Source organism: Mustela nigripes, chromosome 9, assembly GCF_022355385.1.
Source record: "Mustela nigripes isolate SB6536 chromosome 9, MUSNIG.SB6536, whole genome shotgun sequence".
NCBI classification, from domain to species: Eukaryota; Metazoa; Chordata; class Mammalia; order Carnivora; family Mustelidae; genus Mustela; species Mustela nigripes.
In genome coordinates, this window is record NC_081565.1 from 13655255 (window position 1) to 13672903 (window position 17649).

At 40.2% G+C, this 17649-nt stretch overlaps 1 protein-coding gene across 1 annotated transcript in view; it reads left to right on the forward strand.

Moving 5' to 3' along the window:
- Window positions 1–932: 932 nt before the first annotated feature.
- The window catches only part of MEGF9 (multiple EGF like domains 9), an 84355-nt gene continuing 67638 nt past the window's right edge, over window positions 933–17649 (forward strand). Inside the window, exon 1 of the mRNA XM_059410928.1 lies at window positions 933–1671. Within this exon, the coding sequence (XP_059266911.1) occupies window positions 1077–1671 (595 nt within the window). The 5' untranslated portion in view covers window positions 933–1076. The remainder of the gene's footprint in view (window positions 1672–17649) is intronic.

Genomic DNA, 17649 nt, shown 5'->3' on the forward strand with positions numbered 1-17649 from the left:
ACTCTTTCAGTGCATTACTGAATTCTCACATCATCTCTGTGACAGGAGGTGTGGGGGTGTTCTGTCTATCATGCCCATTTTAGAGGTGAGAAAACTGCGCTCAGGCCACAAAATCGCTCAGCAGGAAACAGGACGCTGAGGTTCAAACCCCATCCGAGCCTGTTGTTCCGCGGGGAGGGGATGGGGTGCAGGGTCAGGGCAAAGTGTGCACGTGAGTCTGTCTCCACTACACGGGAAGCTTGCACCTTCGGCTGCCGGCGGGTCTCTACTACCCGGGTCCCGCCTGGCACGGCGCCGAGGCCCACAGCAGGTGTCTGGTCCCGGCCTGGGTCTTGGCTCAGCGGGGCCCTCAGCATGGGCCTCAGTTTCCCCATCCCTGAAATGGGAACGGCAGGGCGGACCTCGCAGGGCCGAGGTCAGGCGTTCTCGGGCAGCACAAGCAATGCTGAGCTCTACATCCTCGCTGCTGCCGCCCTCGCCCATTGTGGGGGTTCCAGCCCAGTCTCCACCCGAGTCCGGGTGCGGCGCCGGCGCCCCATTGTTCAAGAGGGCGGGGAAGCTCCCGAGAGCGGATTCCCCGCCCCGGGTCGCCCTCGCCGCCCAGTGGAGTAGACGACTTGGCCCCGGCGTTTGCCGCGCGGGGCGCGTCCTTTGTCTGCTCGGCGTCGCCCGATGCCCGCGGCCCGCGCCCCGCTCCTCGGGCAGACAAAGCCGGGGCTGCCGCGAGCCCGAAGGGCTGGAGAGGGGCTCGCACCACCCTCCTCCCGCCTTAACACCGCCCCCTCCCCTCGACGCCCTCTGATTGGCCCGCGGGGCTACAAAGAGGCCGGGAAGCGGGCGGATCACGTGGGCCAGCGTGGCCTCCCATAGGTCGACGAGACTGCCAATCGGGGAGGGCGGGCTGTCCGCGCTCGGCCGGGTCGCTCCCTCCGCGCTGGGGCCCGCCCGCGGGGCCGGCCGCCTGTCAGAGGGAGGTGGCGATGGTGCGCCCGGTGGCGGTGGCGGCTGCGGCGGCTTCCCTGGTCCGAGTGCAGGGAGGAGAAGATGACTGACCGACCGACTGAATGACTGAATGAATGAATGGCGGAGCCGAGCGCGCCATGAGGAGCCTGCCGAGCCTGGGCGTCCTCGCCCTGTTGTGCTGGGCCGCCGCCGCCGCCGCCGCCGCCGCCGCCTCAGCTACCTCGGCGGGGAATGTCACCGGTGGCGGCGGGGCCGCGGGGCAGGTGGACGCGTCTCCGGGCCCGGGGCTACGGGGCGAGCCCAGTCGCCCTTTCTCTAAGGCGACGACTCCCACGGCCCAGGCCCCGAGGACCGGAGCGCCGCGCACTACGGTCCACCAGCCTCTGGCGGCGTCCTCGTCAGCCCAGTCCCCGGAGACCACCCCTCCTCGGGCGACGGCCGGACCCGCCTCGACCACCTTCCAGGCGCCGCTCAGCCCCTCGCCGACCGCCCCTCCGGCGGCGGACCGTACTCCGACCGCCCCTCGCGCGACAACCCGACCCGCGCCGACCACCCTCTCGACGACCACTGGCCCGGCGCCGACCACCCCCGTTGCGACCACCCTCCCGGCGCCCACCACTCGGCTGAGCCCGACCCCCGAGCTCCCGGGCGGCAGCAGCGTCCCGCCCACCCCACCTGCCACCGAGGCCCCCTCCGCCCCTCCCCCAGGTGAGTCCCCGCGCCCCTCGCGGGCTGCACCCCGCGGCGCGACTGCCCACCCTCACCCCAGCCCCGGGCCTCCAGGCTTGGGCTGGTGCCCGGAATTGATCATTCCTCACCCCAAAGTTTCCCCGGATTTGGAATCCCAAGGGGGAGGTTCGAGGTCCAGCTCGAACGCCTCCCCCTCCCCAATCTGGAAAGTCTTTTGTCGCCCCCCACCCCTCCCTACCCCGGGCTGGGCTTCCCCGGGAGGGGGGCGGCTGCGATATGGAAGGCATCGCATCTCCTTCCAAACCGGGCTTTCGGGCCTTTGTCAGAGACCCTGAATGGGCGCAAACTTTTGGGTTCGGTTCATTCACCCTGCCTCTCCGCCTGGGTTATTTCGGGAAGTTTGAAAGCCAGAATAGTACCTCCTTCAACAAATGGGTCAAAAACTGAGTAGAAGGGATTCCTTCCGAACCCTCCGTGTGCTTGCTCATTCGTCCCTGTGTGTGTGTGTGTGTGTGTATAATGTGTGCACGCATGTACACACAGTGCATATATGTATAACGTGCATGTGACAGGTGGAAGAGATACTGAGGAATTTGTTTACCACAGTTGGACAGACCACGGGGGCGGGGGGAGAAGACATTGTAATCCATGTTTTCCCTGCAAATAAGTGGATTCAATAGGTCATCTGGGACAGGTGTGTATCTAGGTTGAGCATGCCTATAAATTAGGTTAAATCCCTTCCTTGCACCATTTTTTCCTTCCTCAATTACAAGGTCAATAGGTTTGGACCAATGCACAATTTAAGCAGGGACGCCCATTTTTTTTTTTTTTTCCTCCTTAAGTTGGAAGGTTCAGTTTGGAGGATGCTCATAGATGCCGGCGTCTGTTTTGAGTCCGCATAGAAAACAGGCCCTTCTTCCTCCTGACTGGAGTCTTCAAGCAGAGTTGAAGACAACTCCTGTTGTTGTCTCCTTTTAATCTAAAACGGGCCTGGAACGAAACAAATAAAAACTCCCTTGTCAAGACCTCGGACAAGAGTTTCTGAATTCCTTTGCTACGTTGGGGTGGAGATTTGTCCAAACTATTTGCCAAGCTGTACTTACAGTAATGGATCTCTGACCTAATTCTTAGGCTCAGTGATTTGCTGTAGAGTCAGGTATGGACTTTGGACTATAATTGAATTTGTGGAGAGTTTTCCCACATGATTATGAGTCTTAATACCGTCTTGAATCTTGGGTTGGAGCGTGGCATTGACATCAGTAGGAATGCAGATTATTCAACCATAAAAAGCTAAGTTGGCATCTCTTCTAGCTTGAAGGAGTATATTAACTAGTGGGATTTTGACTGTAACCTTTTTTGGCTCTGGTATAGAGAGATTGACATATTACTAAGACACAGGAAGTACAGTGGTTCAGAGTATGGACTCTGGAGTCCATTTTTAGGTTTGAATCCTAGCTCTGCCCCTTATTAACCGCGTAATCTTGGTCAGGTCACTGAACCTCTCTTCAACTGTGAAATGAAGATAATAATAGTACTTACTTCATAGGATTGCTGTGAAGATTAACTAAGTTAATACATTTATGGTGCTTAGAACAGTTCCTGGTACAGAGTAAAAGCACCATGTGTGTGTTAGTTATCCTTATGACTACAATTTTTTTTTTTTGAGAAACATAGTAGTACTGTGATAATTTTTTTTTGTTGTAGTAAAACATAATAGAAAAAGGATGAATTAGATTTTCCAGAGTTTGAAGCACACAGTAGAATTTAAGTAGTAGCAAGATTACTTATTTTGAGTGGTTAGTATACGATAAATAAGTCTGTATAATTGATGTTATTTTACCTTTATTATTTTTGTATTGCTGTTTTTAAATCACAAAGTTAACCTTTACTTCCAAAAAATACAAAGAACAAGAAGTCTACAAAGGAAAAAGTGAAAGTCACTCCTTTACTGCTTCCTAGTTCCAGTCAGTCCCTAGAGGTTCCTACTGTTAACAGATCTCTTTTCAAATGTTTTTCTGGGCATATATGAACATACATACACAGACGGTTCTTAAAAATAGTTTTAAAACCTCAAAATAATTTTACACATACAGTTTTTACAGCTTGCTGTATTCACTTAACTATATATCGTGAATTTGTTTCCATGTCCATACTTAAGACCTACCTTATTCTTCTTAACAGTTGCATTTTTTGGTATAAGCATAAAATAATTTTTTAAAGCAATCCTTTACTTATGGACATTTAGATTGCTTCGGGGGTTCAGTTTACAAAGCTCAGGGAAGAATGTGTTCTTGTTAAGCCCATCATGGACATATTCTCCAATACTTCAGTTGGAGTTTCAGAGAATCCAATTTCAAGTGAAGTAAAGCTGGATTGAGTAACAGGCGCCATCCGAACTGTTCAAGGCTCTAGTAATTTCCATGGGCTAACTTAGACTGTTGTCTATCATGGTCTTTGGGTGGCAAAAGTTTTAGAAGGCTGTCCAACTTTGGTAGCTCTTCTGTGTCTTAAATATAACACAGTTCTTACTTTTTTGATGTGAATGCACTATGGATTGCCTATGTCCAGTTCTCAGCAGCTGAACTGCACTTTGTGGGCCTGTTGATATGTAGTTTTGGCTTTACAGTGTGATGCAATCAAGGATGACCTTTTTATCTGAGCATGGGTTCTAGTCTACTTCAAACAGTACCCACATCTCTTTGACAGAAGGAAAGCTTCTAACTGATCTTGAGATACCTAGTTTGATTTGCAGAGTTGGATTCTCTGGCATTTGGGAAGATGATTGTACTGGGTATTTTATTTTAGTGTTCCTGTAAGGACTGAATGCTACTGATAATATATTATATAATTAGATGAGTCTTCTACCTGCTCTTTGATTTCATAAGAATTTCTTTCATTTCTCAGGTCTAGCTGAGAGCTCTTGCCTGCCCCTCAGCTAGGGCCCTCTTTTGTTTATAAGGACACTGATCTGCAAACTGAAACTAATTGCCCAGCAAACAGGCATTTTCCTCCCACAGGCTTCGCAAAACATTTGGCTGATTGGTTGCCTGGGTAGGACATTTTAAGAAGAGTTAAGGGAGAGGTTGTGATGCCAGAGGATGGTGGTTACCAGCAGTAAGAGATTAAAGCGATGACAAGTGTCTGATTTTTTAAACTGTGGACCTTTAGGGTTAGATAGGACTTTAGAAGCCACTACCTCTTAGTGTGGCTCTACATTTTAAGAAGTACTTCCAAGAGTTAGCTGAAATCTTTCTCTCTGTTGTTAACACCAGTTGGTTCTGGTTCTGTCCTTTGGAGCCATGCAGAGCAAGTCTGTTCTCTCTGTCTCTCTCTGTGCCATGACAGTTCTTCAGGGGCTTGGGGATAGTGAGCGTGTTGTCTCAGAGTCTGGACTAAATAACTTTAGCTCCCTCAACTGTTCTTTATGTGACATGGTTTCACATTCCCTCACTGTCCTCATCTTTCTGCGTCTCTCCCAAAGCGTGGAGCACCGAGCTGAACATAATACTCCAGATATGGTCTAACTAGCTTGCAGTAGAGAGGGCAGTTACCTCGTTCCTTCTGGATGCTATACTACTCTTGATGTAGTTAGTTCCTAATCACAGTACCGTTGTGGGGCAGCCACATTATGTTGTTGACTCATTGAGTCCATTAAGATAACTAAGCCGATTTTTTTTTTTTTAAACAAAACAAAACATGTACTAGATGACTGTTTCTTCATTCCAGGCTGGGAAATTCTTGTTATTTTCTAAAGTATGAACTGAGACATTTGCCAGACATGTAGATGTATTGTGTTAGATTCAAGCCATCCTTTTAGATCCCAAGTCTGTTAGTGTACCCCACCCAGTTTATTCACATTCACCTACAGGGTGTTCCTATAGACAGAGTCTAAGGACAAGTTAGAGCAGGTTATTCTTACCTCACAGGGTAGAGCAAATTTATGAATTATAAGATAGTTTGGAAGGGAAGGAGTAATAGTTTAGTTCTAGCTTTAAAGTTCTGTGATGATTTGGTATGCATGATTCAGGGCACATTATTGCCCCCAAAGAGTCTTAATCATTTATTTATGGTCTAAGTTAAGAGAATAAGCCTTGTTTAAGCAAGCCTTAGAATTTAGAGCTTTTTAAGAGCTTTTCTGACTGGTATGACAAGTAAATAAAATATCACGATTGGATTTTGTTTGAGAGGAACGTTCTGGGAATGCAGGGCCCTCCTAACTATACCGGGTAATGTTTTCTTCTTCCTAAAATTTTTTTCCTCCTAAAATCCAAAAAAAATTGCTGTAGGTACAGAGCATCATTTGCTTGTGTTTATTTAAGAAGATACCATTTGTTTTAGGGACATAGAAATTGTTCAGGCTCCAGAGGTAATGTAGGTCCACTATCTTTTATCCAAAACCTATAGGGCTTGATGTGTTTCAGAATTTTAATTTTTTTTCCCTTGGATTTTAGGAATTTAATAAATGTACCCCAGTGAAGTCTGGGGCAGCATCTTGTGATCAAATACATGAAGATATTTGCAGCAAAATGAAGAAATTTGTAGCAAAATATTTGCAGCAAAAAAAAAAAAAAGAAAAGAAAATTTGCAGCATGTATATTTACAGTGAGTGGGATAAATAAAGACTGTAAATAGCCTTGCATGTGTTTGGGTCAGGTTTTGCTGCCAAATGAGTTACAGAAAGAATTTTGGTTTTTGGGTCTTCTGATACTTGGCATCAGGTCTGAGGGCTTATGGGCCACTGTAACAGTAATTGCAAACACATATCGTATTTACTATGTTTCAGGCCGTGTTCTGAGCACCTTATACATACCAATTTATTTAATCTTCACAACAGTTAGGTACAATTGAGTTAGATACTATTGTTATCCTTATAGATAAAGAAACTGGGGCTCACAGAAGCCCAGCTATGGCAGAACCTAGATTCAAACGTAGTCATTCTGGTTCTAGAAGAGAAGGAAGCTGGTCTGCTAAAAATTATTGGTCCTTGGATACCAATCTGAGAAAATGTCTACTGTTCTACTGGCATTTACTCTCTTCACTCCATTGTATGCTATTCATTCACCTCCTTAAATTTTCAGTTTTGCGGTGTTTTACAACTGTGATTTTAAATTGTAGTTCTAAATCTTCCTTTGATTCAATTTTAATATGGTCTGTGATAGAGAAGTTTGTCTGTACTCATTTTAGGGCCAGGCCCAGGGACTTCTCAAATTTACTGTATCTTATTCATGGCTTAAGTGCCTAGCTTTCTGCAGAAATTCCTTAGTCTGATTTATTTTTGGAATAGCATAGTTAAACTCCATAACATTAGTTTCAAATCTTCTGAATTACAACCCCAGGGAGCCTTCTGGCTAATTGAAAATGTACACATTGAAATAATCTGACCAGGTCTTTTTATTTTGAGTTTTTTTTTAAAGACCCATAAAATTAAAGTGTGCATTACTTTTCGTCTCAGCATTTCTAAACATGTACATATTAACTTCCAGACGTTCTGGCACCCATATAAAAAGAATGGAAGAAAAGTATCACAGTACTGTTTTTACTGATGGGTAAATTATGGGTAGAGAGATTACTGCTCTAGGGCACTTAATAGATCAGAGGAGAATAGAAATATAAGATCTTGGTTAGCTGAAAGACAGTGTTAGATGATATTTTTCATTATAAAGAGCTTTAATTCATGCTTTTTGCCTTGATCTTGATTTTTGTTTATTTACTATAGATGTGATATAAAAATCTTTATTACTAATGTTGAGATTATGTTACAGGCACCTCTTCTGTGGTCATTTAGTCTTTTTCAAGTACGTATTTTGGTTTATCTGTTTTTCACTGGAAACAACTACCCAGACTACACTAGTAATTTTGAAGGGAGATTTTTAAAAATTGTGGTGAAAAAGATAATGTTTGGACACCTATATGTTTTGATCACAGAAAAGGCTTATTCAAAAGAATTATCCTCGTAGATGTCTCTTTTAAGTACATATGATAAACTTGTGTCAAAATAATCCCTCTGGTTATGCTACTGTTTCACAGATAAGTACTATTGTAAACAAAACAAAACACCAAAAAACCTTTCCCCATTATTTTTCCCTCATTAAGAAAACAGAAAACAAAAACAAAAAAACCAAAATCTTTCCTCTGTTCTCCTTGCTCATTTTTCCACTTCAAATTCCTCTATATGTCCCTCTCACTCTTGTCTTTCATTCTTAGCCCCATCCATTCTTCCATGTTCTTTAAGGAATCAAATTATCCTCTCTATTTAACAATTTACCACTTTGTCCTCCTTCAGTGCCTTCTCAAAGCCCAATTCTTCCAAGAAGTCTCTCTGGAGGAACAAAAGATGTCCTTGAAGATGGCCTGGTAACAGGGTGCACAGGGTTGAACACTTTGCACTTTGAACAAAACCTGTCTGTCTTTCTCTGTGACTTTGACTTTTTTCCTATGGATTTGTTTTTAGTCTATTTAATTTAGATTATTAAGCCCATTTGAGAAGAAAGTGTCATAATTTATATAGTTTTCAGGACATGATATTAATTCTTTATATGAAAATAATGAGAGGAAAGTTTTTTCTTTTCACTCTGAGCTCTTTTTTTATTGCCCAGATTTTTGTCTGTCTTTCTGTCTTCCTTTCTTCTCCCAAGGAATAATACAGAAAAAACAACCAACAACCTTGTCACAACAGAAATTATCTGCTTCAAAATAATTAAATACTTTGAATAAGTAGCAAATGTATTTTTCTGTTTACAAATAATATAAGTTGTTTCTGTTGGATAGGTGGATTTGGGCTTCATACCAATATGAAAGGTTTAATTTGGTTGAGAAACAAATGTTTGATCTGTTGAATGACAGAATTTCCTTTGTAGAAATCTAAAGTTGATTGTGAACAGAATGCTTCTAATAATTAACAAGTATACAGTACTTTACAGTTTATAAGGTATTCTTAGAGAATCCAAGACATTCATATTTTGTTGAGTTTTCTGTGTGTGTGTGTGTGTGTGTGAGAATAAAGCTTAATTTCTTTCCTCTGTTATAATATTCACTATAACTGGTGAATATTGACCTAACCTTTGCAGGTTTTTGTGGGTTTCACATTTGATATTTTGTATTTCAAAATATCTTGTCTTTTAGGTTTATTCTGTTGAATATAAATCTTTGACTGATTTGCTGCCCATAATTACAGGATGGAAAAATGGTATGTGAAGATGAGGATTTCTTTCTTTCTTCTTCTTTATTTAAAGATTTATGTTTATTTCAGAGAGAGAGAGAGAAGATGAGAGAGAGCATGAGAGGGAGGGAGGGTCAGGGGAAGAAGCGGACTCCCTGTAGGGAGCCCGATAAGGGACATGATCCTGGGACTCCAGGATCGTGACCTGAGCCGAAGGCAGTGGCTTAACCAACACAACCACCCAGGTGCCCCTGAGGATTTCTTTATATTTTCTTTGCCAGACATTCTGTGGGGTTGACTGTGAAGGAAAGAGCCCACTGGTCATTGAAAACAAGTGTGATGTAGATGACAAGGTGAACTACAGTACTTGATGGGAGGGCTCATGTAAATATCCTTTTTTTCCCCAGATTGATATATTATTTACTTTCTTTCTAGTGTAGAAATCTGTTTGGAATTACCTTAATATACTATTTCAGGTGTATTCCCTCAAATCAGTGTGTTAGTAGCACAGAGACTTGATACTCTCACTTCTCACTTCCTGATATTTGACACTTAGGCTGGAATAGTAACTAATGTTAACTGAGCGCATATTACTATATGCCTGGCTACCTATCAGGATTGTTTCCCCATATATCATGTCATTTAACTCTTCAACAAAGCAGTAGTTCAATATTATTTTTACTTTCTGGATGGCAAATATAGAGATTCAGAGGGTTAAAGTAGCTTATTCAAACAAATGAGGCTTATAAAGTTCATGAGGGCAGGGATTTCTGTTTGTTTTGTTCACAGTTATGTTCCCAGGGTCCAGCCCAAACAGTTTCAATAAATATTTAATGATTGAATGAGTGAAGAAGAGGGAATGGTTTGTTGCTATACTATACTCAGCAGTGTATTCTTTTTTTTTTTTTTTAAGATTTTATTTATTTATTTGACAGAGAGATCACAAGTAGGCAGAGAGGCAGGCAGAGAGAGAGAGGAGGAAGCAGGCTCCCCGCTGAGCGGAGAGCCCGATGCGGGACTCGATCCCAGGACCCTGAGATCATGACCTGAGCCGAAGGCAGCGGCTTAACCACTGAGCCACCCAGGCGCCCCTCAGCAGTGTATTCTTGGGGAAAATATTGTAATCTCATGGTCTTTTCCCTCAGTTTTGAAATGAACTTTTGTCCTTTTATCCTTCACTCACAGAGAGAGTATGAAACTTACTTAGGGTAAGTGGAGTTCTTTGAGATCTAGCAAATTACATTAATTACTCAGTTTTTTTTTTTTTACCTAACTTTGTTCCTTCTATTTATCTTAGTGAAGGAAGAAGAGCAGTAGGCAAATGAACATCTGAAGACTTTTGTAGAGAGAGTGGCTAAATTGGAGAAGTTGAGCGTTTGTCTGTAAGCCATGGGACCCAACGTTCTTTCTCAGTTCTCTCACCAGTTCTGGGATCTTGGGCAAGAAATTTCTTCTGTAAAATGAGAGAGGTAGATTAGATTTGTGGTTTTTAAACTGTATTGTTTGGGGGGACCTGAGTTTCCTCAAATGTGTTTGGGAGCCAGTAGAGGGACTAAGGAGACCAAGTGAGTCTACTTCTGGGCCCTCCTCCCAACCCTCACCTCTCACTCCTACATCATTGTTCACACTTGAATCAGTTCCACTCTCATTTGGTTTACATACTTGTTTTGTTCTTTCAGTAAAGATTTTTGAAATAGGAATTCTTCTAAACTTCTGTGATAAAGAAATTATGGCAATCTCTGAACTATTATGCGGGCATTAAAATGCTTACATTATGTTTAGTAGCAATATACGTAGGAAAAGAGAAACACACCAAAATATGAAATGGCTAAAGCTAAGTAATGGGATTATGGGTCATTTAAATCGTGTTTTTCTGAATTTTCCAAGGGCTTTTTTTTTTTCCCAATGAACATATCCAATTTTAATTTTATAGTCATAAAAAATAAATGAATAAAATGGGGAGAATGAATAAAAAGGTATGACAAGCTTTTATTTATGTGAGATTAAGTCAGGTGATATCACCAGGGCTAGTTTAATTTTTAATTCTTGACATTGACTCAGCAATTTTGATCTGCCTCAGAGATAATTGTTCTCTTTGAGTTGTGGTTCTGAAGAAAATAGATTACTGAAGACAATACCCAAGAAAGGAAACAATTCCTGAGGACTGACAAATTTTAAACATAGGGTCGGATCAACATATCTACAATTTGATCCCTCTAGGGGATATTTAACTGATATCTTAGTAAAGGCTGAAAACGGAGCTCGTTCTTTATCTGTCTTATTCTGTTTGGGGGATGTAATTCATACATCCACTTCAAATTAATTAGTAGTTTAGTGAAGTATATCTGGTTTAAATTGTGCAAAATTTGAATTCATAACATTGTTCACAGCTCTTACCAATAGAAGAGCTTTGATTATTTCTTCTTTTAAAGATACAGAGCCCCCAAAAGTTTGGTTTCATTCTGTCCATATGTTTTGCAATTAGATCAGCTGGGATTGCTTTTATACTGGTAATACAACAGCTGTTCTATATGATATCCTTGCCAGGGAGACAGCTAAGCTCTGAGGGAAGGGGAAATTTATTCAATTACAAAAAGGAATGTATTCTGCCTAGTCATAAGGAAAATGATAGGAGTAGGAATGTTTTCAACCTGCCTGTAGAATGTTAAATAACCTTGCTTAGTAAATTGTAGACTCTTTAGATAACTCATTTTTGTAACTTTTGTTTCAGTCTTAGATGCATCCTAGAAACTGGTATATTACCAGGAATCTTGCTAGACTTTTATTATTTATTTTTAAAAATTGAGTGCTTTTACTTTTTTTTAAGTACTTTTTACTTTTTTTCACTTTACTTTTACTCGCAAAACCAAGAAATTATGAGTAACATGGTTAAATATAAGGAGAACATCATATTCTCTGATCCTTTTAATTTTGGAAATGATTTTTTAAAGTGTAATCCTTAAAAAATATTCCAGAGAAAGTTTAGATGTTGTTGTCTCTGAAGGAGATTGGATGAACTGAGTAGTTTTTAGGTTCTCTTCAGTCTCATCTATCATTTTTGGGATGTTATATTCAGTTTGGGAAGCATTAATGGAAATAATAAGGAAAAAGAAGGGATGCTTGGTATTTCAACAAACTTATCCTGTTTTATTTGTGGATTGAAGTTTGATTAGAGGAAAGCATTGGATTTTTTCTGCTGTAGTTTTCTCATTTGATTTTACAGTCATTATAATCCTATAGTATGTTTTTACTTATTCATTCTCTATGAACTGCATTAACAATATAGCCCCACCATCCATTGATGTTGTGTGGGTTAATGAATAGTTATAAAGTGTACCAAAAACACAAAGCAATCTAGCTGTTGGGTATTATTATACTGAATTGTTGGTGTATTGCCTGCAAACCTATCCTGTTCAACTGGTTTTAGTTTCTAAGTTAGTTTGTTGCTTCAACTTGTCCACAAAGGCAGGGCTAAATGGCTTAGCTAATCAGTAGAATAGCAGTCAGAACTAAATCCCAGTTTGCCTTTCTGTTCACTTTGTATGTTCCTTTATACAGTTTTTAAAAAATGGCTCTGTTACTTAGTTTCTCTAGCTATAAAATGAAACTTATTCCTTACTTCCAGTCTTCCAAGGTTTTTGAAAAGTCTCACTTGCAAATTACTGTGGGCTTTTTTCAAGTGCAGTGGCTTTATAGAATTCAACCTGTTTTCTGGTTTTCTTTCCTGATTACATGGTTCATAGCTTATAATATAATGTGGATAAGATAGGTTTTGACTAAACAGAACAAAGAAATAAACAGATGCATTTATATGTGGCTTTCTTATAAAATGTATTTTACACTGTTTTGTAATTAACATATTTGTATAATTTATAGACCGTAATGGTATTTTCCAAAGTTTGGTATACTTTCGTATTATTTTTCTTTGTATACTACCTTGAGAACATAAAACATAAAATCTTTATCTCATATTAAACATAAAATAAGTTGTTCTTTTGTAGATCTTTAGTATCACTTTTTGCTGAGCTGTTTAGAAGGGATTCACTTAACCATTTTTATGATTATAGAAACAATATATGTTCATTTTAGAAAATATAAAGAAGTGTAAAAACAAAAAATGAACCCAGATAACTAGAAAGTTAACATTTTAATGGTAACTATGGAATTTTTTTACATCTATATTTACTTTTCCCCCTTCTCTGCCATTGAGATAGTTCTATGTGGATGTATTACTCTGATACTGCTCTTGAACAGAAAATATTTATAATAAATACAATAAAATTAGTGCAAATATTTTAACTTTTTAAAATCGGACATTTTTCAAACAAAGTTGAGAGTAGCAGTATTGGTGATATACTGTAATCTGAGTGATCAAATTCTAAATGCCAAGTTACTGTATTAGATGCTTCCTAATAGCTACAGAAAAAATAACTAAACCATAAAGCTTTTTATTATTGACTGAGTTTAATATTTAATTACTGCATACATTGCTCCATTTCTCACAAATGGATCTCACAAATGAGATCACTTATTTTTTTATGAAAACAGATGTGTGAGTTGGGTTTAGCACTCTTCTGATGTCAAGTATATTACAGATTAAAATGGGAAAGAATTTACCACATTTAAATTATTTGTCATATTACCAAAAAGAATGTGACTCTGTTTTGAATGGAGATGTTAGTTTCCATATGATGCTCTGCTTGAGACTTGGTACTCCTTGTCAGAACCAAACTAACAACTACTTCTCATGTGTCTGTTCCAGCACAAGCATGATTTTTCCTGGGTTCAAGTGGCCTTCAAAAGCCCAAAGCAGTCTGGAACCATGCCAGGCATTTGATATTTTCAATTCTATGATGAGGGAAGTCAAAGTGCCCATCTGCCTGGCTCAGATATTGCCAAAAAAGGCCTGGGTGCTGTGTTAGAAAATATGCCAGAAAAATGGCTCTGGCCTCCAGGAAACTGATATCCACCTCACATAATGATCTCTGTTCTCTGAGTTTTGTGAAGAAAAGGCTATAACTTTTATATCAAAATAGTAATGAACTACAGTGTTATTGAGAGAGGATGAAATTAATGCATGTAAAAAAACCCTTGATTTAGTAGTGCTTAATAATCAGCACAGAGTAAACACTCAAAGATAACTATTATTATTATTAATATTGTTTTTATTACCTATTCACAGCATTTAAAAAACAGCAGAGAGAACTTTGTCAGTTCTAGATTAATACATTTACCGACTTTTCTAACATAGTCTGTAGATTGGCAAGACATTGGTAATCAGGAAGGCTTGCACATTGTCACAGATCAACCTTTTCTAACAAGTGGTTCTAAGGTATAGGTAGGACCTTTTGCTTGATGCAAAAGGCTACCTCCTGTCCTGTCAGAGTGGCCTAGATTGAGCCAGAATTATCCTGTGCCATGTTGCCAGATACACAGTAATGGTACTGCTCAGAACTGAACTGAATGGAAGCTTTTTTCAAAAAGCAAATGCAAAGATGGGACTCTAGGGAATCCCTGAAATAGCCATTGTCCAGTTCTGACAGATGTTTAATCCTCTGGGATCTTTTGTACATATTCATCCCTAGCCACAAATGACCCAGTAAAGTGAAAATCAGACTGGGGCCTATAGAAAGACAAGACCACTCAATTTTATATTGGTTTCACATTGATATTTTTGAAAGTATGGCAAATACAGCATGCATATACACAGTGCAAGTCAGTTAAGCTTTCTGGGCTTCTCTATTGTCGTCTGTAACATGAGTATAACAGTGCCAACCTAATAGGGTTCCTGAGTGTTGGCCTAGAATTCAAACCCAGCTCTGTCTGACTTAAAAGTCTGTGCTTTTTTCTTTTGACTAGACTATGCTGCGTTGCCAAAGCAGATGGGAGTAGCAGAAATGAAATAAAGCATTCAGTGGGCACAGAACACATTTTGGGTTCTGTTTTGTCACCTTCCCTAGCATCCCCCAGCAAGCCCATACATTGTCTTGTCAGCACTCATTTTGAATTGCACAGTGACTCTGGTTTGATTTTTTTAGCTACTGGGAAAATCAAAATTAGATCAAAGAGTGTTTCTTGGAGGTAGATATGGGTGTGGAGTAAGGGTGGGGAGAGGAAATAATGGTGGAAATTAGATGAGAATAAACAGGTAGACAACCATAATAAATGGAAAGCAGAACTGAACACTAACTGTAAGACTGTCTAATCAGCACCAGAAGGATTAGTGCTAATACAGACAATGTAATGCTTATTAGCATTTGGCAAGATATGCCACATACTGCAAAATGGTAGTATTGATTGTTCTTGACTTGACAATAAAGCCTTTCATCTTTAACTTAATATGGACTCTAGGTCAAGATGCTAGTGCAAAACAATGTTATAAAAATAGCAGGTGATATTTGATTACATTAAAGTCAGAGAAGAATCTCAGACTGGCAAATGTGGTTCATAGTTCTATGGGTCACCTGAGGATGCATTCTTCCTTTCCATTTTATAAACTTCCCTCCTCACTAGAAGGTTAATTGTCTCTCAGATCAGAGAAAGGAGAAACTATTATTTCAAATATAGATCCAGCCCCTTCTGATCCAGTTGTAAGGCATATTGATGAATGATATATATGCACACCTTTGGACAGTTTGTATTTATCAGAAAGAAATCGTTTCAGTTTTTATGACATCAAGACTCCATAACAGCAATTTATATTACTACATCCTACAGTGTACAAGTACAGTGTCAGGTTGAGCTCTACAACTAGCTGTGGAGGATATATATATATATACAATGCAATCCTGGTTATATCATCTTCTAATTCATTTAAAATATGATATTTATACTTCGTTATAATTCTCCTATTTAATGACCATGAGCGGTCCCAGCCCGTAACCCAAGTTTGTTATTATGACTTGTAACTTCTCCATAATCTGTCTTTGTCCTCATTTCCTACCACCCCTCTCCTTGTGCTTTAAATCCCCGCAGAATAAAACTGCTTATATTTTCTCCCAAAAACCATGCTATTGTCGTCATCATTATTATTAATAAAGCAATCACCTGTGGAGGTCTTGTTCTGTATGTGATACTAAGAGCTTTAAATGAGTTATCAAGGCCTTGTTTAATTCTCAAAAGAACCTATTAAGAAATACACACTACTATCCCCACTTTACTAAGCAGGAATCAAGGCTTTGAAAGTTTAAATACACCGAGCAATGGCTCATAGCTAGTAAAATATAGAACCTTGATTCAGATTCAAATCTGTCTAGCCTCAGAGCCCTCTCTCTGAATCACTAAGCTAACTAACTGGCCTCTTGTTCTTTTGCTTATACTGTTCCCTCTGCCTGGATTCTCCTTCTGTTCAGTTTTAATAAAGGCCTTAATTGTAAGCAATAAAAATCCAATGCTTGCTGATTTAATCAGAAGTGGAAATTATTAAAAGGATATGGAAGATTTCACAGAATCTCCAGGGGAACCAAATTCAGGATGTGGAACTGAAGATAATGCTCAATCATGTCCCAGGGAGGTCCACTGAATATGCCACTGGCACCACCACTGAGCTAGATGCTGTTGTTTGCACCGTTGACACTAACACTAGGCGGTGGGTATGTTGTAGTAGCAAGTACTGCTGCCACTTGCCATACTGTAACCATCTCATCTGCTACCAGAGAAGGGGCCTCATGCTCATTCTTGGAATCTTTAGTTGCTCATTCCAAGTGGAGGGTGGATAGGATTGTTGGAGCCTCAAACACTTTCTCAAGGCCTGGATGCAGGTGGGGGTGGAGGGCAGGGAGAACAATAATTTGGCATTACGAACCTTTGAGATGGGAGAGCCAGGCTTCTTTCCCTAGATAGGAACAGATTCTAAAATAGTGGGAAATTATACAATGATACTAGGTGGCCAGAAACAATGACAGATGTCTACCATATCCCTTTCTTTTGCCTGAGAAATGTATTTGTCCTTGAAAAACACCACCCACGTGGCCTGCTATACTATGGTACCTTATACAGTCTAGTGTGTAATATATATATATATATATATATATATATATATATATATATATATCTTTGATTACTTGCTTTTTAAACATTCTTATTTTAACTATTACTCGTTTTTGTAAATGACTCCTCTATACCTTGTCCTCAAGTAGCTTATAGGCTGTTTTATTGATGTCTGTACTCTAGCATCTGCCTAGGATACTGTTTAGCACATAGCAAGTATTTGATAAATATCTGAAGGGTAACCCTCCTGCTCACACCCACCAGAATGTAGGTTCCATAAGGGCAGAGATTTTTGTCTTTGTCTTTCTCTCTTTCTTTTTTTTAACCACTGTATCCTCAGAACCTAGATTAGTCCTAGGATATAGTAGGTCCTCAGTAAATGTTTATATAACAAATGTATAACCCTAAATAATAAATTATTCATTTCTGGGAATGACACTGTCAGAAAGACCTTTGAATGTGACAGCCGAGTCAAAACACTCTGGCTTAATTTCCAAGTAGAGCACATACAATGTGAGGCCAAAACTGGCCTCATTATTCTCTGCTCACCTCTTCCATTTAGAAGCATGACCTGAAAAGGGCAATTTGGAATTCTTTCCCAGACCTTCCACAATAGTCACCAGCCACAAAAAGGGCCTGAAGTACCATACCTGCTTGACATGAAACTTTTTTTGTCCCCTTTTGTATAACCAGCCAAATCCTGAGACTGCATGTATTCTGGGAAGAAAGGCTTTTGGACAAACAGTCTTGTATCTTATATTAAAAAGCACAATAACCTAGGGAAGTTAGTATTTCACTTTGAAGAAATAAGGAAATGAGGGCCTATAATCATGGAATGATTTGTACAA